The 22,311-nt window shown below is 39.1% G+C and overlaps 2 protein-coding genes across 3 annotated transcripts; both read right to left on the bottom strand.

Annotated features, from left to right (window-relative positions):
• Positions 1-74: 74 nt before the first annotated feature.
• LOC4339287 (uncharacterized) lies at positions 75-9,528 on the bottom strand. Its single transcript, XM_015785059.2, has 18 exons — positions 9,361-9,528; positions 7,217-7,289; positions 7,023-7,066; positions 6,656-6,698; positions 6,318-6,542; positions 5,772-5,927; positions 5,261-5,326; positions 4,715-4,759; positions 4,530-4,609; positions 3,866-3,930; positions 3,714-3,780; positions 3,498-3,611; positions 2,873-2,946; positions 1,902-1,999; positions 1,681-1,740; positions 1,499-1,567; positions 1,193-1,246; positions 75-522 (listed from the first exon to the last, which is right to left on the bottom strand). Exons 1-18 carry the CDS (start codon positions 9,438-9,440, stop codon positions 451-453), a joined length of 1,485 nt encoding a protein of 494 aa, XP_015640545.1. The 5' UTR covers positions 9,441-9,528; the 3' UTR covers positions 75-450.
• A 997-nt stretch (positions 9,529-10,525) lies between these two features.
• Positions 10,526-18,260, bottom strand: LOC4339288 (uncharacterized). 2 transcript variants are annotated; one of them, XM_015784846.3, is made up of 14 exons: positions 18,107-18,260; positions 17,044-17,420; positions 15,555-15,729; positions 14,434-14,517; positions 14,107-14,348; positions 13,797-14,031; positions 13,071-13,150; positions 12,886-12,970; positions 12,305-12,436; positions 12,110-12,223; positions 11,776-11,823; positions 11,287-11,371; positions 11,119-11,175; positions 10,526-11,029 (listed from the first exon to the last, which is right to left on the bottom strand). In XM_015784846.3, the coding sequence occupies exons 2-14, from the start codon at positions 17,253-17,255 to the stop codon at positions 10,908-10,910; spliced, it is 1,671 nt and encodes a 556-aa protein (XP_015640332.1). In that variant the 5' UTR covers positions 17,256-17,420; positions 18,107-18,260; the 3' UTR covers positions 10,526-10,907. The 2 variants fall into 2 exon arrangements, with proteins under 2 accessions (XP_015640332.1, XP_015640335.1); XM_015784849.3 differs by having other exon boundaries at positions 18,051-18,260.
• Positions 18,261-22,311: the final 4,051 nt, after the last annotated feature.

Consider the following 22,311-nt stretch of genomic DNA (forward strand, 5'->3'; position numbering starts at 1 on the left):
CGTAGGCAAAATTGCTATCGCAAATTCGCAGCTACACCAGTGAAGGCAATAACAAAGAAATTAACAGTATACAATACAGTCCAAAAAAGTTGAGCTCTTTGATTTGCCGTTTACTAATTCAGTGTCATTGTACAGTTCGAACACGTACCATCGAACTTATTAATATACCTTAGTGCTCCCATTGGCCAATTGATATACATCGAACTGGAACAGTTTTTCCCTGTGCCATTCAAATGTTTTGGCAGACGGAGATTGGTTTTATCGCAGTAATGGAACGCATGCACTATCAATCTATCCATATAGTTTCATATCATGGTGAAAAATGGTGGCGTGAATTGGATCATCCGTATTGTCCGTCTCCAAATCTGATAGGCATCACCATAGAATGACTGAAATTTGATCTATAGCCAGTAAGCCTGTGCCAACCGTTCCAAACAGAGTATCTCCACCTCACTGGTGTTTTTGAGCTTTTGATCGAGATGCATTCTTCCTCATCGTCCAAAATGCTGCGCGGTACCGATTCTGCAACTCAACAACAGTATAAATAAGACCATTATTACCAAATATCAAGAAGATTGGCAAAATGCACAAACAATTCATGGGTATTGAACTAGTGATGTTAGACGTCCAACAGAATTCAGTACAGCTGAAATCTCAAGTATTGGAAGCTGGCAGCTTTGAAATATTGCATACTAGCATTGTGAACATCCGCTGAGAGTACTGAGTCAGGCAGAGGCAGAGCCCTCGCTGGGACCAAAGAGGGCATTGGTCTCCCCTTTCTTAGCAAAAAAGAGCATTTAACTGCTCGAATAGTCAGATGCAGGTTGAACTGGTCCTGTGTCGTAGTAATTCTGTAAATTGTATCCTTTAGATTGGCCTTTCATGTATTTTGGCTCACGCTCCACCACTAACTGATACATTCAACAACTGAATTTGGACAACTAGTCTCCTAGCACTCCTAATACACCTGTTGAATTTACTATGCAACAGTTGAACACTATATGAGCCTACAAGGGATTGAGGAACAAGTGGACATCTAGAAGTCCAAATGACCAAGTTTCCAACTGCAGCAAACAGGACTATCACCTTTAAGCTTTCACTGTGCCATTCTAAATATTTGCCATAAATTCAATCACTTCCTAGATATTTGAAGATTAAACCACAGTGAAGACTGTTGAGATTAAAAGATTACCTGCATCATTGATTTCATATTTGCAGTGTATGTGGTATCTATCATTTTCTCCACCTGAAAACCACAAATCAAAGTAATCCATTCACATATTTTTGCAGTGAGGTGATGCACTTTCTGTCTAATCATAACCCTTCACTCTTTTTTTTTTACAACAATGCATATATATAATAAACATGTATTGCACTTTTTTTTGCAAGATACAAGTGTACAAATCCAACGTATTGGTGCACTATGCATATGCATATGCATAGTTTGGAGTTTCCTCAATTATAGCCCAAAACTTTTTTTTTTTTGCAAAACACTCACCTCCATCACAAATCCATAATGGTAAGCAACTCTTTTCACATCTTCCAAACTCAGTTCAATAGACATATCCTGTGTTTAAGGAGATAAATTAAGTTCCTCAAGACATAGTAGCACCTTCAAGGATTCAATTAGCATAGCATTCATTCATTTAACTAGTATAATAAGGGGAGAGAACTAATTACATCATCTGGTCCATAGGAGTCAGCGAAGTGATACAGAAGCGGACCCAAATTTATCCAGACCTGTTGGTTGAAATTGCATAATTATCAATGACAGATAAGAAACAGTAAATAAACAACATATACCGAATTATAAATTTCCCCGTAAACTGACTCAAAAAAACATTAGCACTGATTCATCAAGAATAGTTTATCAGAGTTTAATCCTATAAAAAGAGACTCACCCCACCATCCTTGAGAACTTTTGATATGATCTCTATATATTCAACGATATTGTGTGCCGTATCCAAGAAGAAGCATGTTACAACAGCATCCCATGAAGCTGGAGCAAAATATGAGTATTGTGAGAATGTCAAGAAGGCAAAAAACCCGTAGTTACCAATCATACATATCTGAACTAAAAGCAGAACAAATTAACACATCAAGGTCAGAATTAAAGTATTAGACTTCAAAATGACTTCAACCAATAATCATCAGTTTCAGAGTTATTGCATTGCATGCCTCAATAGCCTACAATATTAATTTGAGGAGCTCATTCCTTCTCCATAATACATAAAATCAAGGACCTGGCTTGCAACTGCCTCCTACTTCATTTCTAAGAAAATGCCTATCGTTTGCAATTTAGTTTTTGACGAACGTTAAAGCAATACTCTCACCTTGATTTATTTAATGAGCATTACAAAATAAATCCAAGCAAGCTAACAAATGAACAATAACAGTAATTAATATCCCCCCTTAAAAAATGTACTTCGTATGTATGACAAGAAACAAGACCACCACAAAAGAACAACTCTTTTCCCTTGTTGGCCATGATTTAAAATCGAAACAATCTGACAGAAACAAAACCAGCACAAAATTGTCCTCTTTTTCTGGGGTTCCATCAGAACACATCCATTCTCATTGTGAATTGGTTCTGTACAATTGTCACTCTATTTATATATGCTTTAGACTAACCCCAATGCAAAAAATCTGTTCGAAACGTATCTGTGTTTTTGAATTGTTATTTAATCCCACCGCTTCCAGTTTCTGGCATGCTTTCATTGGGCCACACAAGATTCAAAGGGCAAATGGTACTACAATATTACAATTTAACAAAAAGAGCTAAGTTGAGTGATGCATATCCCTTTATAAGGAAGCCAGGTTAAAATTAATTAACTCATTTTGATTAGTTTATAAGGAAACCAGGTCATCTTACATTCTTGGCTTTCTTCATTGTAGACCTCTACAAAATCACCAGCACACATAGAAAATCCTTCTGTGATCCCTGAGCTGTCAAAAGAAAAGAAGGCAAACATAAGATAAATATGTAGCATAACAAGAGATAACGGACAGTTTCTCTCCTTTTGCAAGGAACATAAGTAAACATTTCTACCTACAGCACAAATAGTACTGAATGACTGAAACAAGCTGAAGCATCAAACTTGAATTCTAGAATTGAATGAAGTTTAGATTCAGGATTCAAACGAAACTGCACAATTAACTAATCATTCAAATATTACAACATCCAAACATAGAATATTTGTAGGTTCTGCAAATAGTCCAGATTTAAATAGGGTGTTTCAATTTCTCTAATCAAATGCTCTTACATAGCCATTTTTGTTGATTTCATATGAAGCTCTTGTAAATATAGAATCATAAATGGTAAATTACCTATAAATGTAATCAATATATTTATGTTTTCATCAACCGTGACGTCCTATATGCACATTATATTATACAAAACTAAGGTCATACGCTATCAAGTGTACAGAGCGATGAATTTTAACACAGCATTTGCAAGCATACTGGTGCTTATGAGAAAAAACAAGGTGCTTTATTACCTTGAGGGGTGAATATCAGGAAATGAAACAGGGCGAAGTTGATCATTGTCTGAAAGAGAATTGCAGTTGCTGTGTATCCAAGGATATATAGTCCACTCATTGGTTTCTTGCGTGCTGATAAAACATGACCAAATATTATTGTGTGATGAACAACTTGATAATGTAAGGTGCTAGTTTTTTTTTTAAAAAAAATATGTATAGCTTAGATTGACCTACTGGTTTAGAATGAAACTTGAACAAATCATCATGTAATACGAGAACTCGTTTCCCTGGCTCACAAAACCTGTTCAAGAGTTAAAACAAGGGTAATTTTCAAGAATATATGATATCAGCTCATTCACAATTTATTTGAGCTTTTTTTCTTTTACCCAGAGTGGATATCTCCAGAGCCAATCTCCCAAGCCCAGCACCAGGAACTAAGCATGAAGGAGGCCTATGAAGTTCAACAAATACACAAGTCAATGATTGATCAAGAATGAAGCTTCAAGCAACTTCCATTTGTATATGAGGTTAAAGGAAATGCTTGCATAAACTATCCACAGTAAATGTGTGGTGTGAGAGGGGACGAGATGTCCTAATATTTATCCAATTCAGAATCACAGGGCATGGGCATGGCAGGCGGCCATAGCCGCAGCGGTTTTTCTTTCATCACAGCCCCTCGCATCGTGTATAGCCATGGAATGGAAGGCAAGTCGTTCGAAAACAGCAGGTAGGAAGCATCAGGTGGGCCCACTGGTCGGACGGCAGGGGCGAGTGGTGAACAGCGGAGGAAAGTCGCTGCAGCTGAGGAAAGCGTGTGGTAAACAGCTGCGCCGGCCCACACCACAGTGAGACGTGGTAAAAATGAGGATGACGTGGATAACAGCGGGATCAAACACGCCATGCTGAAGTCACGTGAATCGCTCTCGTGCGAGAAGAATGCCCTTGTCTTTAATTACCCCGATTTTGAAAACAAGATCACTACCCAGAACAAGGTAAAAAAGTATGGTAGTTCTAAATTATTGTCATAACACAGGGATAAGTCAAGTTTACCTCTCCTTGCTTCGGTTAGGAAATAGACGATTAAGCTCCTCCAGGATGGGCTTATAGCACTCATCACGTTCCTTTTGACCCTACAACAATTTAAGTAACAAAAGGTAATATTTCCTTTCGGATTATATCATTACTTTCAGACAGAAGTTCCACTTCAAGCCAACCCAAAATTGCACAGAAAATACCTCCTGAGCCCAATCCCTGACAATATTTCTTATGATGCATCTAACCTGAATAAACCAGAATAAAATGGATTATAGAAGCTATAAACCAGACAGCATCCAAAAACATGCAAGCTGAAAAACATGTAAAATGTAGGCAAAGGTGCAAGAAACTACATCAGCAAAATATAGCATGATTGAGCACTTCCCATTATGAGGCCAAGGGGAAAAAAATGACAGGAAAAATTAACATATGATAGAAATCAGTAACACCACATATCAGGAAAGATGCCAGCTTTGGTAACAAGGCCAAGGTGCAAGAAACTACACACATGCATACAACATCAGCAAAATATGGCATGATTGAGCACTTGCTATTAAGAAGTTAAAGGGAAAAAAGAAAAATCAGCATATAATGAAAATCAGTAACATCCCCATATCAGAAAAGATGTCAGCTTTGGTAACAACTGTGGCGGTCAACCAACATGAACCTTTGGCTATCTTCTTGACGCATTGCAGTATGCTTTCTGTTCGAAATGTGTCAAATGAGAAGTTGATAGAAACACTTACCTTGTCAACATCAATTGGAGGAACATTCAACTGCAAGGATGGAGCCATGAATTGCTGCGGTATCACCTAAAATAAGATAACAAGAATTAAATAGTTCACATTTATTTATACATATCGTTATCTCCTTAAAAGTATGAGAAGAACAGATAAACAGAGAAAAATCAATGCTTGTTAGACTGAAAATTATGTGTAAATATTGTGTGATGTACTTTTTTTCTCAAAAACACAGGAGGGTTGCATTTCATTTCATTAAGAAGGAAGAAAACACTTATTGCATTCTGCCCTTTATTGCAACCAGAAGATAACCGAACGAACAGCTAGAGATAGCGAAGAACAAATGCATTCTGCCATTTATTGCAACCAGAAGATAACAAGAATGCCACATCCATGTATTACTCCTTTAGATTCATAGTGATAAAATTCAAGCATGAAAGCTAAACTATGTTCTGCATCATGCAATTATAAATTATAAGGAATACACAACAGCTTACATCTTGCAGGTGGAGCTTACATTCTCATCAGCAGAACATGCAACACAATCTGTATCTTGACAGTTAGCTGCTGCATCCATGGCTTTATCACCATTACATGATTTATCTTCAACCTGAGATGCCCCCAATTTGTCACCAACCGGCCGGGAGCAACTTTCCATGTCAACTACCTCGTCCTGTTTGATACTTACATCAGTCAAAACGTGTGATATCACCAATTTTGTACTCCCTCCAGGCTGATAATACTTGTCGTTTTAGATAAGGGTGAGGTCAAACTTTAGAATCTTTGATTATGAATCATTTTTAAAATATTTGTCTTTCAAATATGGTGACTACATGTATAGATTAGTCTTGAAAAGTACTTTAATAAAATCATATATTTATTAACACTTTTATACATATTATAATAGAAAATAATGGTCAAAGTTGTTTTTTGGAGACCGTGTCCTTGTCCAAAACGACAAGTATTATCAACCCGGAGGGAGTAGTGTATATGGCTTCAACATGGAAGCAGCCATTATTTTTAAAATTGAACAAAAAGGATCAAGACAAGACATAAGGCCTACCTTGTTGTCAGTTTCTCTTGAGAGTTCATGAGTCTTGTCGTCTTTCCTGGGGCAACCGTCTGGTTCATGCAACTCGGAATTGCTTACAGAGATAGAACTTCTAAAGCAATCACCCCTATCGACAGAATGAGCACAATCTGCATGACAATGTCCATGCATGTTCTCTGCGCAATCATGACCATCCATATCTACATGCTGACTCATGTCGAAAGGAGGCTCAAATGCCTGCAGTAATATACCTTTTAAGGATAGCATCATGTACATTAAAGTTTTCACCTAACGTACAATCTTCCCACCCCGACAACCCAAACCACATATACACAATAACACAAACATACCTCAAGCATGTCCATGATGAATGATGCATTCATGGATATACACCTGTGAAGTAATAAACAATTACAAAACAATAATAAAGTCCATCACAGTAAGCAAAAGGAGTGGCCATAACTAGTTTAAGCAGCATGCATTGATTTTTCAGAAAAATCCGGCGGAGAATTTAAGATAGAACATCATTGGTAGAACTAAAAAATGTTGACTAAATAAATAAAGTACAGTGCATCAGATATACAAAATGCTTTAGATGATTTCAAACATGACAAATAGATCTACTGCAAAACTGTATTTCACAATATTTAAGCACAAGCAGTGGAACTAATAAGTATTGGCCACTACTACAAGCATTAAGCCCATAACATTACTTACCATCTCAGCCTTTGGTACTTCAGACCAAGGTTAAAAAGAAGTTCCTACACAAGAAAAGACATAAGATATGTGAATGAACATACAGAGTAAGATAACCTATTACAAGTCAAAATGAAATCCAAAAGTGATTAGCCAAGAGGAAGTGGTGGTTGAATATAAAAAGGTAAAACGGGTATGGTGACTCAAATACAAACCTTGTGGGCAGGAGGAAGCCTTTTGAATGATCGCTCATATCTCTTGACATCCCTTTCTGCAGCATCGTGGTAGCTATCACAATAGCCATACAAAATATTATTATTTAATTAGAAAAACACTAATATAAGTTAAATGGTTCCCATGTAGCTATGTTCCACATACACCATTTCACATTTAGATTTTCCATACCAATAAATGTTCAAATTCAGAAGCCATTGTATTGCCTGCATTCTTTTCTTATACTCCCTCCGTTTCAAAATGTTTGACACCGTTGACTTTTTAGTACGTGTTTGACCATTCGTCTTATTCAAAAAATTTAAGTAATTATTTATTCTTTTCGTATCATTTGATTCATTGTTAAATATACTTTCATGTACACATATAGTTTTACATATTTCACAAATTTTTTTAATAAGACGAACGGTCAAACACGTACTAATAAGTCAACAGTGCCAAACATTTTGAAACGGAGGGAGTAAGTCATTTCAACACTGGCACAGTCTTCGCTACACTTGTTTTGTCCCCATGGCCCCCACCTTTTCCAATTGTGTTCATATGTTGGACGAAAATTTCAAAATACAATTTTATGTTAGAAGTTTTGAAGGTAAATCTACCCATACCATTGCCATGTACCAAGTCCTAACTATTTTAGAGTGTACTAGGGCAATAGCACTGCGTCCCGGCTCATCAAGGAGCCCAAGCATCCACATAGGGAAAAAGTAAATGAGGCTCCATCTCTCCCAGTACGCATAGCTTTAGATGGGGTCCACCATTAATTTTTTTTCAGGCAGGCCCCACCACAAAAAATCGTCATTTCCTCCTTCGGAGAAAAATCGCTTGCACCTCCCATTTTCCGCCGCTCCTTCCCCATCTCTCTCTCTCTCCTCTCCCTCAATCGGCTCCCATGGCGCCAAACCCCCACCCTCCTCTTCGTCCTCTCCCACGGCGGCGCACGGCGACGACTCCTCCGCCCCCCTCCTCTCCCACGGCGGCGCACAGCGGCGACTCCCCCACCCCCTCCTCTCCCACCGGCGGCACAGATCTGGCTCCCCCTCCCCATTCCCCAAACACCGCCGGCGCCGCTTGGGAGAAGGCGGTGGTGGAAGCAGCTCGACAGCATCGGGCACCTCTCCCCTCCCTCTCCGGCCTCCTCCCTCGGCTACCCCAAGCCCAAGCAGCGGCGGCGGCATCCCCGAGCCCACGCAGTGGCAGCGAGCTCCCTGAGCGCCCCTACTCCGGCGAACTTCTCTCTTCACTCTTCAGTCATCCACCGTTCTTCTCCTTTCTCACTCTCGCTCTTACTTTCTTGTTACGCGTGGAGGAGCATTTTTTCTGACAAAGTTGCTGCGAGGTTCTTGTGACCAACTCTGATCACGCGAAGCTGGTGAGGGAACAGTCTCCACTCCCCTCTCTCCTCCACACAAGCGATTTGCCTACGTGGACCAACATTGCCATACGCCACGTGTGTGCACTGTGAATGGCCTTAGTGGTAAATGTTTTCAAATGTTAACTGCAAGCGTTCTAAAGAAGATAGGTAAAACATAGGGAGTACTTCTGCAATATCAATGCTAAAACTTGAAAAGAAAACAAGATTTGACAAAAGTACAAGTGTTGATGCAATAATACTTTGATTATGGAATTTCTAAATAAAAAATAGCAATTCCAGGAGATATCACTTGCTCACATCACATATAGTAACTTTTAAGGGTCACGCCTATGAGTTGGTTTATCAAGATTTTCGTAAAGACTTCAACGGGGAAAAAAGAAATGTTCTCTCACTCCAATCAACAACGTTCATAGCATGGTTGTAGTGTAGAACTCCCCAAGTCCCAACGAAGCCTACCGCCCTTCGCGGATGGGTAATCCCCGTAACCACAGATCAACTCTATCCAGAACCTCACACCACCCTCGAATCGGCGACTACTCCTAAACCCTACAACTGAGAAACAACACCAACTCGAACTAAGTTGTAACCCACACACACCCCCACAAGCCTCGGAACAAAGCGGGGGGAGCCTGTAGAACGGAGCTACGCGCCTCTACGCGACCAACCAACCGCCGCCCCGGCGAGCAAGGAGAGTGGCGTGGCAGACGAGACGAGCTGGGAGGGGAGGGGAGGGGGACGGGATGGGGGTTGACGTACTTGGCGTAGGCGGCGATGATGCGGCGGAGTGAGCTGATCTCGAGCGCCTCCTCCTGCTCGGTGTACCGCCGTTCGGCCATCCTCCCCGGCGGCGGCGGCGGCGAGGCGGAGGAGCGCAGCTTTCTCCAGATGAATTGGTGGGCCTCCGAATGATGGGTCGCGTCTCGCGTCGCGTGGGGGAGGTCTTTGCTTCAGTTATGCTCAGGGGCAAAGCCCACTAGGAATTTTGCCGGGTGAACCAAGCCAATATGGAAAAGAAGAAATGGAATTTCATAACTCAAATATTCGTCTCAGAAATTAACTACTCCTATGATGATAAGTCTCATCGGTAAGCGATGATATTAACTACTCCTATCACATCAAACTAAGCATGGATCATCATATTTTGATATTTATATGCTGGCCTAAACTCTTGAAGATCTTCATAGAAATAGAGTTCATGGATTTGGATTTGAAAGGATGAGTGCGCATGTGTATAAAAGAGTTTGCATTTGCAATGTGTTTTGAAGGGGAAAAAAAGGATAGATCATCCCATTGTTTCATATCATAAGACTTGTCTTGAGTTAAAATTTTTTAGTTTGACCAAGTTCATAACAACATAGCAACATGCCAACATCTAACATTAAAAAATCCACAATTAATTATAATTTTGAAGTATATTTTCTTGTGTTGAAAATGCTGAAACATTTTAAACTTGAATTTGACTTGGCACAAACCGATGGAGTAGCTTCATCCGATTTATATACTATGAAACATATTGACACAGCGATTTATATATCTCGATCTTCATTTCGCCCTATTTTAGTATAAAATATAGGTTGCAGGTTTATATCTATTTGATTTTTGTAGACGCATATAAAGCTAACACGAACACACGATGCACCGAGAACGATATGTATGGCTTTTCCGATGAGATGAAACACTATATACGCTGCTAACCATCGAACGATGTTACTTGATACGGTCTGTGACGACCATTTCAGTTAGTACTCCTTCCGTTTTAAGTTTTTGTTTGTATTGTTTGACCACTCGTCTTATTCAAAAAATTTGTGCAAATATAAAAAAAAAAAGTTATGCTTAAAGTACTTTGAATAATAAAGTAAGTAAAAAAATAAATAATAATTCTAAAATTTTTTGAATAAGACAAGTGGTTAAACAGTGTAGGTAAAAACTCAAAATCCCTTTATATTATGGGACGGAGGGAGTATGTTACAAGCTAATTAAGAGCCCTGGGAAGGCAGAACAAAAGAGGGGTGAATTTAATTGCAATACACATGCCCGTCAGAAATGGTAGCAAGTATACACTAGCTGTAACCTGAGACCCATCATCACCGAAGCTGTAACCCAAACACACGGCGAACCAAACAAACATCGCCGCGTACAGCAAACACCACTCTTTGGACAGAGGAGGGATTTTTGTATGAAGAATTTGAGAAGAGAAAGCATCGGTTAGAATTTACAAAGCTTGGACGGGAAACAAGATCAAAAGGAACCAATTTTTTTCTTGTTTTAATTATCTGTGTTTTACTTTTGAAAACCTCCTTATCCTATTTATGTCGAGGTTGGTATTGTTCTGGTGGAATGGTGGAGTGAGATGAAGGTTGCCCCTCCTTATGGGGCAACATATTTAAGAAACTTCCTTGAACAGGCTCATCTTCATCCATGCTCTCTGTTTTAAGGATAAAAGCAAGTTAAACATATCATGAAAAACGGTACATGGTGTATAAGGAACCAATAGGTAATAATAGTGCTCAATACCAAATAATGTCTTGATAGTTGGCCGCTTTGACTTGGAACTCTTCTTCTTCAACTCAGCTGTTCCATAAGCACAACATTTTTTTTCAAACAAAAGACACTAAAAATGCATAATCTAAAGAAAGGCATCATCATTTACAATTTCATTAGAGAGAGAGAGAGAGTGCTAACCAATTCCTGCAACCTCATCATCATTTACAATTTCAAAATTCTTATATGTATAGCCAACAAAGTTTGCATCCTTGGACGGAAGCATCTGCAAAAATAGCAGTGCTCTTCGTTTTAGTTCATTGGCTAAGAGGCAATACGAAAATGAAACATCTCTAATTAAGCATGTTAATTTCTGCCTCCTAAAAGCAATAGTTGGAAATTTTGGAAATGTTCCTAATACATACTAGTTTTTTATATATTTTTATGGCTACAGACTAGCTAGCAGTGAATCACAAGCTTCATGCCCATGGTCCATCACTAGTCAAGCTATGTATGTTCCCTATCTACATTCTACAGATAGCAGAAAATAGAGTCGCACAGGCGACACACGTGCTGCCGTAAAGTATATATGATATAACAGTTGTTTGACCAACACATATGCAGCTTCATTATTAGGAATGTGTTTCCAACTACTCAGTAATTAGCATTTCATGGTGAAGTCACACATACCTTTCTCCATGGACCTGACTTAGATGAACTTTGAATTTGTGCTCCGGTCTGCAAAATAGTAAGAAAGGTAAGTACAGGTGTCATAACTTCAGCTTTCTATACAGTTTACCAAAATAGCATACTCGTAGTTTTAGGTTTCACTCTCAAAAGACCAGAAATAAACATGTTACCATGGAGACGATGTAAAACGTGGCTAAGTTGTCATGCATATTAGAAAATCATAATGCTAAATGCAGCAAGGTTTAAGATCACAACCTAATAAAACAAGGTGAAACGAAATCCCTCCTCAAATTATCACATGAATCAGACCAATGGGAAAACGACTGAAATTTACCTCCTCAAATTTCTCAAAATTCTGAGTATCCAACTCGCTGTTAACTTCTGGTATGAAAGCAGCTTTCATCTGATACAATCTTTCCCATGGGAGACCTCTAAACCATGGATGTGCCTAAAGTAGAGCATATGACGATAATAATTAAGCACACAGTTGAGAGCAATAAAGATATTGTACATATAGAAGAGAGCGCACTTTTATCTCATGGGCTCCTTTTGTTCCAAGTCTCTGCTCAACATTACATAGAAGTTTGCTGATGAGATCCTTAGCTTCAGGAGAAAGCTTTGCCTCTTCAGGGAATTTCAAGTGACTTCTCCAGTTTACAATCTGCAAATGAAGAATAGAAAATAAAATTGGATGAAACACATGCTCATGAAGCTACATGAGTATTTCCTGTACTGGAGTAAACAAGCTTAGCTGAAAGCATTGGGAAATACAGCCTTCCACAAAATTTTCCCACTATAGGGCACTTCATAAGGAAAAACCAAGGTCATGCGTGATTATTGGAGTCCACAAACTGTATAGGCTGAGCTCCGAGGACCAGTTGCTACCATCATCATCTAGCCACTGACCCACATAATAATTTGATTACATGCAGGTCACTAGTACATTACTATGGCAAATACTGCATTCTGCTGTGTTGATTGTGCGATAAAATTTGGCATAAGGTTGTCTTCTTGCAAGTTGGGTGAGGTTTGCTTAGACTGAATATAGAAAATTCCAAACAATTACCCTCTAGATAACAAATTAAAAAAAACTGTGGGCAAAGTACATGCCTTTCTGCAGGTTGACATTGGATCCTCCGAATAGAATGGAGGATAACCAACAAGCATTTCATACATAATTGCACCAAGGGACCACCTAAGATCAAAATAAAATGTGAGAACAAGAACGAAGCACATGGATGAGGAAAAATAACATGACTTAACAATTATGGACAATTACAAGATAAGAGACTAACCAGTCACATTCCATTCCATATCCTTTCTTCAGCAGAACCTCTGGAGCAATGTAATCAGGAGTACCAACCGTTGAATATGCCTGCATGCCAAAAAAAAAAGAGTATAACTAAGCATACTACCATATATTGATGAGAGCCTAGAAAACTAGACTCATGTACATATTCACTTGCCAACGTGGCAAAACGTAGTCAGAGAGCAAAATGTGAAAAATTCAAGATAAACGTTAAATGATTTTTCATATAATAAATACCAAGTTTCATCAACAGCTAAATAATGCATGATTTACACAATCCACTAAAACTTTGAAGCTTAGAGCATGAAATTTTTTATTTCCTTGGAATCGTGCACTGTAACACTGCACATTGTACACAAATGCCTGAATTAAGTCTGTCCAGGAATAGCATCATTTATGCTTCTGCACGCAAATATTCTTTATTCAGAAATATTCAATGTTCACCGACTCTAAAAACCTTGTCTTGAGGAAGCACAAATGAATCTTGAAAATCCATCGTAGCAAAATAATTTTCATGTGGTTTTATGCCAGGTAAAAGACCAAAGTATTATTAGCCCAGATGTTCAAACAAAAGCTCACAACTAGTGTGAATTTACTATAAAAACTATTAAATGCATCAACTTGATGTGGGCATGTGGCATCAGGCATCACAACATTGGCAAGGTTCTATCAAATATCAATTAGTTGATTCAGTTTCAGATATGCTACTTACCAGCATTCGTCGGTTCTTTTGCCAATGCGACAATTGCTCCTGCTGTGTGCGCTTTAGAGCAGAAGAGCTTAACCGGCTGCTACTATCAGGTAAAGGCTTGGTGCCCTTTGTAGATGTATAATCTGGCTCATTCAAATTTGGAAAATTACTGCTATCCAAAGGTTTACACAATCCAAAGTCAGAAAGCTTCAAGTGACCACTGCGATCTAACAATAGATTGTCTGGTTTGATATCCCTGAAAAAAAAACACCAAGGTTATCTTTGGAATCATCAAATTTCTTACCAAAACTTGGGAACACTTATTTGATACCGGTGAATGTAGCTGTGCTTGTGAATAGATTCTATTGCTAATACGGTTTCTGCAATGTAAAATCTGGCCTCATCTTCTGTCAGTGTGTCCTTGCGCATAAGCAAAGTCATCATGTCACCACCAGGAAGGTACTCCATGATGAGATACAAGTATTCTTCATCTTGAAAAGAATAGTAGAGCTTGACTATAAAAGCACTATCAACTTCTGCAAGAAGGTTTCTTTCAGCTTTGACATGCTCAACCTGAAATTTGTACAACCATGTCAAAGCATACGTGTAAATCAGAAATAGAAACTACAAAATAATGCAGCCAGACCATACATGGTACCTGGCCCCTACGAAGCATCTCAGATTTCTTAAGCTTTTTCATTGCATATACATTCTTAGACGCCTTCTCTCTACAAAGACGCACCTGCATAATTACAATTTACAGTGACATCAAGAGCGATGCACATTTAAATGGCCTCAAAAGTAAGTACATATAATTGATGACGATTAGATATAGTAGTTTCAGAACTGCATAGATCTACCACACTAAGCAAATAGACATATTTATACTATTCTCTTGTTGAAAAGGAAGAAACATAAGAATCTTCTATTTAAAAAGGGTTAAATCTGGAATAAAAATAATAAATACAAAGTCTTGTTGGACACTAAGCACATGCCTTTTTTATTTGTCTTAAGTTTAATGGTAGATTATAGGCATAAAAAGACATGACCCTATTTCTCACTCAAATAAATTTATGTGGAAGACACTGAAGATTGACGAGGCAGGGCATAAAAGTCTAGACCAGGTTTCATCTAGACTTGAGGAGGGATTACATGTTTCTTTTCTCTCGAATACACAAGAAAGGAGGGATTACATGTAGACTTGAGCCTATGATAAAGTGGTATACTATATTAGGTCCTTAAGCAGAACATAAGCTGGGAAAATCAGAGTTCCTTGACTTCCTTCCTTTTATTTTCCTTTTACAATATGTATCGGGAGAATGATTAGAATTCAGAAGACAAATGAATGGCCTAGGACCACTTGACGAATTGAATGCCATCATTACAGGGGACCAAAGTGTGACCCATCAGGAAACCAGATATAACAAATAAACTAAAAAAACTCACATTTTCCCTTTTTCATGAAAGCAGCCCTTTTTCAAACAATTAAAAAAACTCCCATTTTCCCCATTTTTTTTCAGTCAGAACACTTCCATGTTAAATGGCATCATGCAAAAAGGAGCAGCAAGGCAGCACATTTTTCTAAGCATAAAAGAGATCCAAATTTATACTACAGACATTGCATAAGCAAAAAATGGCAAGTCGACCATGATTCTAACTGAACCTACTGTTAACAGGATGTAAATAGAAGGCCACAAAGAAATCTTAGCACATCTAGTGTTCTTGTGCTCCAAAAGAAATTTGCTAAGGTCCTGTGTATGGAATTGAGATCAGAAGTACCTCGCCAAATGCACCTCTTCCAATAATTGTCAAAAGTTCAAAATCTTCAACCCCCATCTTATGTCTCTGCAACCGCATATATTCGGTCTCCTTTTTCTCCAAATGCTTTAGAATATTATTTTGCTCTTCTACAGGAACCTCTGCATCCTGTAGTTTCCTCTCCAACATCCAGCGCCTAAAAGCAAATGAACACATCAGAGAGGACTGGCAACAAAATGTCATCCATTGAATGGGCATAAAAGGAAGTGAATTACCCATAATAGGAACAAAGCAGGTTGATATGATTTTCTAGTGATGCAAAAAGAAGTAATAGTGCGCAAAGACAATAAGAAATTCAAATTGAGTATGAGCAGAAAAAGCTCATCATGGATTATTAAAATAAACTGTTAGAGCATAAAAATCAAAAGCGGTGGCGTCAAAATCAAAAACCCTGAAAAGGGGAAAGCAACCAAAATGGGTATACCCACACAAATTGCGTGAGTTCAATGAACCATTTAAAAGTCATGTGCGAGTTACAGCTTTTACAACGTGTGCGAGATACAATCTTCAGAATTGAGTTTTTCAAGTTGGGTGGTGCAAGGCTATTAAAGGGATTCATAAAGATTCATGGAAGGGGCTGAATTCTTTGATCATTTTAGTAGCTTGGGAGGTTTGGAAGCATCGCAATGATTGTGTGTTCAATGAGGCCTCTCCCAATGTCACAGTGGTTTTGCAAGCGGTGTCAAATGAGAGTAGCCTATGGTGCTTAACTGGGGCTCGTGCGCTTCAGGAGTTTCTTTCTAAGATATTTGCGCCGAACGCCTAGGTAGTCTAGGAGGGGTTTTTTTTTCTGGGTTCAGCATCACCTCGGTGTGATGTGTTTTGGGCTTGTTGCGACTTGCGGGGCTTTTTGGCCCCTCCTTTGTATATATGTTTCTCTCTTAATGAAATGAAATGCAACTGTCCAGCGTTTTTGAGAAAAAGAAGCCGCTTGTGTAACCCTACAAGATAACCAATATACTCCTTTCAGTCGCATCAAGCATCACTTTGGATAAGGCAAATAAACTCATATCACTTTCAAATAACTAATTTAAATATTGATGAATATATTTTCTTTTCTAAATTAAATTTGTTTGGCTGAACAAATCTACTAGGACAACATTTATTTGTTACTAACACGAGCGCTAGTCAGGAAAGCTACCCAATCAATCAAGCTTCCTTTTTTTGGCAGTGTCAAGGGCACACATGCACACACACGCGCAATCTTGTTCAATTACCCAGAAATGTATTTACCATTGAAATCACAACCTACAAAGTGTGATATGTGTTGTCAGGTGCCCTACCAAACAACAACAAAAGGTGGCCTTTGCTGGTCTAATTTCTCTTCTTTGTATGGTACAGTACAACGGTAATAACAAATTCCGTTACATATACGCAAAATGCCAAAAATATATTTTTGCGAGAAATACAACCAGGCAAAAGTAGCAAGAAATATAATTATGTCGCCTACCTTTCTTTCCTATCTTGCAGGGACTTCATCTGGGTCTTGTAATGATTCTCAATGTACTGTTTTGCCGCGGCAACCCTCTGTTTTGTTGCACTAGATGGCGCGTCATCAATTGGTGGCTTTCCTGGATCCTTTCCATGACTGGCAGCCACCGCTGGACTCTTCGATTTGTCCCTCGGCTGGAACTTCTGGAACCAACTTCTCGCGGAATCCATTTCCACTCACAATGGCATCATCTCCGAAACCAACGGTTTTCTTATATTGACCAATCCAGCAGCCAACTGCAGGCACTCTGAAACGGTCAATCCAACTAACAATTGGATCAGATATCCAAATTGGCAATTCTCCGTGGAACCCAATGCTGGGAACGATGCCTCTATCTGAAATTTGAGGAGATAAATATTCTCAATCAGAATCGTTACACCCAGTTGCCATCTGTCACACGACTGAATGAAAATTCAAATAAAATATTCACAAGTTACAAGTTCCTGCCATGTTTTGCCCCGCCATATATGAACCTACTCCATACTTGAAATCAAACCACGCCTACTCCATGTTTGAAATTAAACCATGGTGAGAGCTCGAACTATATCCCATCGAAAGGGGTAGCTAGAACACTGCTTACGATTGAGGGAGAACACCTCAAGATCTCAATTTCCAAGCGAAACAAAATCTCGAGAGAAAAAAAAAACTCTCCGGCACCGGAAGTAGCAGAATTCGATCCAGAAATCACATTGCCTCCACCCGGGAGACCCCCAGAAACCACCCACGAAAAGCAGCACCAGAAACCCCCCATCGCCTCACAAACGCCCCCAACCCCCCAACTCCCAAAGCTCACAACCACGCGCCACAGCGACGAGTCACCAATTCGCCACCGGAATCCCACCAAGCCGCAATCCACACACACACACACACACACCCCTCCCTCCCCTGAGCACACAGCCGCAGCTCATCCCAAAGTCCCCTCCACTGCACCCCCGCTCCAAACAAACAAAAAAAACCTTACACACCGCAGACAGCGAAACCACCGGCCGGAGCCGCGTCGTCCGGGGAAGCGCGCGCTCACCTCGGCGGCGGCGGGAGGCAACGCGGAGCGGATCTCGGGCGGGCGACGAGGCGGCGGGGCGGGGGGCGGCGATTGGAGCAGGCAAAAGTGGGGAACGAACGAACTGCCTTAATTTTATTTTTTTTCCTCCTCCTCCTCTTTCTCTCTCTACTCTGCTACGACTCGCCGGGTTGGGTTGTCTTTTCGTGGGCAAAGCAGGCAGCGGGCAGCAAAAGGCAAAGCGTGTGAGAGAAAAGAAAAGAGAGAAGGGAAGGGAAGAGGAGTGGAGAGAGGCGTAGTAGAGAGAGGCTTTGGGGCTTTGGCTTGGCTTTGACTCGCCGGAACGAAACTTCGTGCTGCCTTCCCTCTCTCCTCCTCCTCCGCCTCGCGTCTCCCGGCCCCCACCTGCCGCGCACAACGCGACCTCCCAGCTATAAAATCACGCCCGTCCATTTCGCCCCCCGCCCCCGCGCTTTGTAAACTTTGTTTTATTCAGTGTTGTGGAAGATAGAATACGGACGTGGGACGAAGAAGGTACCGCCAAATGATTAGTTGTTATGCGGACGATTAATTAGAATTTGACGAAAATTTGACGTTTTGTAAAAGGACAAAGTTGATAATAGCTTGCCAATTTTTTAGGTAAATGTATGAAACTACAAATATTGAACATATTACTATATTAGAATAGAGCAAGCGTGACATGGCATTAACTCAACATATATTAAAGTTCATAATCCATTCCATAGTTGTGCATGAAACAGTGAGATTTAGGCTGGGATAGATTTGGATGGGCAAACAACGTACGGCCAACTATGGGTCAGGATAGTTGTGTGATCATGCCCGATTATACGGATGATGATTAGTTAAAAACGGACGATTTATCGGTAATTACGTTGATTACGCGTTCAGGACAACCAAGAAGACCGTTTCGTGAAAACGTGACGGGCAGCTTGCCGCATACGTTTTAACGGGCGTATAAACGGCCGTATCAACCGTTTTCCACAACACTGGTTTTATTGTTAATGTATTTTTTAAACACGATGTTCATATAAATGCATGCATACTCATCATTACAAACGTACACATTGTATAACTTGTTCATATAAACATCTCCGAAGACTATGTCGATAAATATATACTGGTACTTCCGAATTTAAATATACGATACAATCCAATTTTGCTTCTATAACTTTGATTATTATTTTTATTCTGAATATAATAGAGGGGTAATTGCAAAAGTACCTATGAAGAAAATTCTGTGCATATAATTTTATGTAGAAGTACCTCTAAACAGAAAACCACCATGGTTTTAAGTGTCATTGGTGGTTTAAATTTTAAAAGTTTGATGGGATAAAATTATCAGTGCCCCATATATTTAAATACGAAAGGAGTACATCTTTAGTCCCTAGACATCCATATCACTATCACATGTATACATCCGTCGTTACCTCTTGGAGTATTTGGGCGTTTGATTAGTGACAAATCCACAGCCTACCTAGTACCCTATATTACTGGTAAAAGAATATGTGAAAGTGTGTATATTTGTATGTAATATTTGTAGATATTAGAGCTTATTATACATATTGGCGCTCACGGATGCTCCCATTTTTGCTTTGAGAGGACATGAGAAAATAAATACCCTTGCCCCTGCAGTTTGCAGGCTGGAGTTGTTGAGAAGAAATCAAGTAATGCTCCAGGGTTTTGACAATTGCTGCGTTTGACATGAGAGCAATTGTTAATGCGACGTGAGGTACAAAAGATAATGGCTTTGTTAATCGAACTCCCGTTTAATAATGGTTCGGACCGTGTTAATAATTGTTGATCAAGTTCAGGTAGATAAGACTGCGGTTTAGGACAGAAAGTATATTGATGATGTGTCAGGTTTGCTTCTAGCTGGCCAAATGCAATTTCTTTCTGATACTAAAAGCCACGTAATTACAACTTTTATTGAACTACACTTATCTGGTTAAGTTAACCTAACCCCAGCATTATAGGACCAAACTACTACTCCCAACTGAAGTATCACCAGGGACATGTCCTTATGCCTTGTTCCTATGTCCCCAAGAGAATATATCCTTCCTGCGGTTTTGGTAGCAACCACAACACTTGCCAAAGAGCAGAGCTAAGCTAGCATATCCCAAAAGGCGCTTTTATTCTCACCACCATTGGTGCCTGAACCACATGAGCTTGACAGTGACACACATGTTCTGAATCTTAACAACCTGAATGTGTGATGTGGAAGCTCTAAACCGTGCAGACTCACAGTCCCACCATTTCACCTATGCCGATGCTTATTCATACGGCTTATTAGCAACCAAAATAATATATTCACGTTCTCCGTGATTCAAATGCAAATGATGTCACAAATTCAGCTTAAAAATTAGGTTTCAAAATTCAAATTTTGGCATATAAGCACAAACGAAATAATAGGGGCCAAAGTGCAATGAAAAAGGATCACAGCTTGAGATAGATTATTCATCGGATTATTTTGATATACAAAATTAATAAACATCTAGCAATGTAGAGCAAATAATTCGCGACAGTTATTCTGTGAAGTAGCTGAAAAGATATGGAATTGGAGTAATTAACCACCTGTACTTATGTACCATGATGGTTACCATTGAGCTTTCTTTCACCGACCATTGGGGAGCAGGTACACCCACCGCAGCGTGTACCCGATGATGGTATGGCTGAAGGCTGAAGCTGCACATTTCTTCAAGCCAAATTCTCAAATAGAGGCGTATAGCATATTGGAATACCCAAAAGTCAAGCCATGATCCGGTCATCGTCCGGACTCCTTCATTTTGGACAAAGAAAAATGGCTCCGTTTCTACCATCATTGGCGTGTGTATTGATTCTTGGTTAACAGATTAAACCGTGATTAGTTGGACATTGTCAAAGGGGAAAATGATTGTGTTGCTCTAGATTCAGATATGGATGTCATTTAGATAAGAACAATACCAAGAAGATATAGATGGACATTGTAAGAGATGGAAGCCATTTGGCTTGTCCAGTAGTCTAGATTGGGGGCATGAAGAAAGTTATTCAGGAGAGGGTTTTACCTTGTCTGATCACATATGAGGTACCGCTGATTCCAAGATAAAAAGCTCAACTTCGTGGCAATAGTTTTTAAGATAAGGAGAATGATTACATCCCAACATATGTATGGCGAAAGTTTGAATAGCTTACATCCCAACATATGTATCCCAACATATGGCTCGTTTAATTTGTTAAAAAAACATCTACTAAATTTTGGTAGGGCAATGAACTAAATAAGACTTTACAATCACAAGCTTACCAATCTCTATCAATATTTAGTAATTATAGTCACGAACATATTGACAAAAAAAAAAGGCACCGAATAAGCCTTAAGTGATCTTGGACTGTATGTTTATTGCCAAAGTACTAGGCTCCTCTTCAGATAAAAAATAATGTCCTCAAAAAACTTTTTTTCTATTGTATTACTTATAAGATTTGTTTTAAGCTATTTGTTAAGTTTATTTTTTAAAACCTTTAATCTATCCCTATGATCACATGGATAATCTGTCGTAATAATATGCTTAATAATCTAATCAAATGGTACATTAGTCTCCCAATTCAAAGTTTAAACTCAAAAGACGTTTAGTTTTGCATAATTATGACCATAGTTCATTTATTTCAATGATAAACCTGAATGATCGAGAAAATGACATAGAAACACACGAGAAATATCAATACGTATATATGGCTGTCCCGACGAGTTATCAATATATAAGAACACTCATATTGATATTTATTTATTTATTTGCGAGGAAAAACAGCCATATTTATGTGAAAACATTGATAAAATCAATACTGTAAAATGCCTTGGTGAAAATAACAAGACTAAGCTAAAATTTCACAAATATCATCAGCCAGAAGCCCACAACTCATAGGTTTCATTTGCCTGTGCTCCCATCTCAACTCAAAATGCTAAACGTTGTATTTTTTAAAATATTCCTTTCTTAAAAAATCATATTAATCAATTTTTAAAGTTAGTTTTAGCTAACACTTAATTAATATTAATGTGCTAATGAGCTGTTCCGTTATTTGTGCCGGAGAGGGTTCCCAACCAACGCAAATAAACGCAGCCGTAGCAGTACACATTTCGTTTCAATAGGAACAAAATTTAAATACAACAAAACTGCACATTGAAACAGTTCCCCACTAATAAATACTGTAGGATTTAAACAAGTGACCCCGACTGT

This window comes from Oryza sativa, chromosome 5 (assembly GCF_034140825.1).
Source record: "Oryza sativa Japonica Group chromosome 5, ASM3414082v1".
Lineage (NCBI taxonomy): Eukaryota > Viridiplantae > Streptophyta > Magnoliopsida > Poales > Poaceae > Oryza > Oryza sativa.

Bases quoted from the DNA above. Each gene is read 5' to 3' on its own strand.
- LOC4339287 (XM_015785059.2), bottom strand. From the start codon at position 9,440: ATGGCCGAACGGCGGTACACCGAGCAGGAGGAGGCGCTCGAGATCAGC. The intron at 7,290-9,360 runs GTACGTCAACCC...CTATTGTGATAG, and splicing joins ATCATCGCCGCCTACGCCAA to CTACCACGATGCTGCAGAAA. The intron at 1,247-1,498 runs GTGAGTGTTTTG...TGTGGTTTTCAG, and splicing joins ATTATGGATTTGTGATGGAG to GTGGAGAAAATGATAGATAC.
- LOC4339288 (XM_015784846.3), bottom strand. From the start codon at position 17,255: ATGGATTCCGCGAGAAGTTGGTTCCAGAAGTTCCAGCCGAGGGACAAA. The intron at 14,518-15,554 runs GTACTTCTGATC...GTAATTATGCAG, and splicing joins GAAGAGGTGCATTTGGCGAG to GTGCGTCTTTGTAGAGAGAA. The intron at 11,372-11,775 runs GTATGTGTGACT...CTATTTTTGCAG, and splicing joins AGTCAGGTCCATGGAGAAAG to ATGCTTCCGTCCAAGGATGC.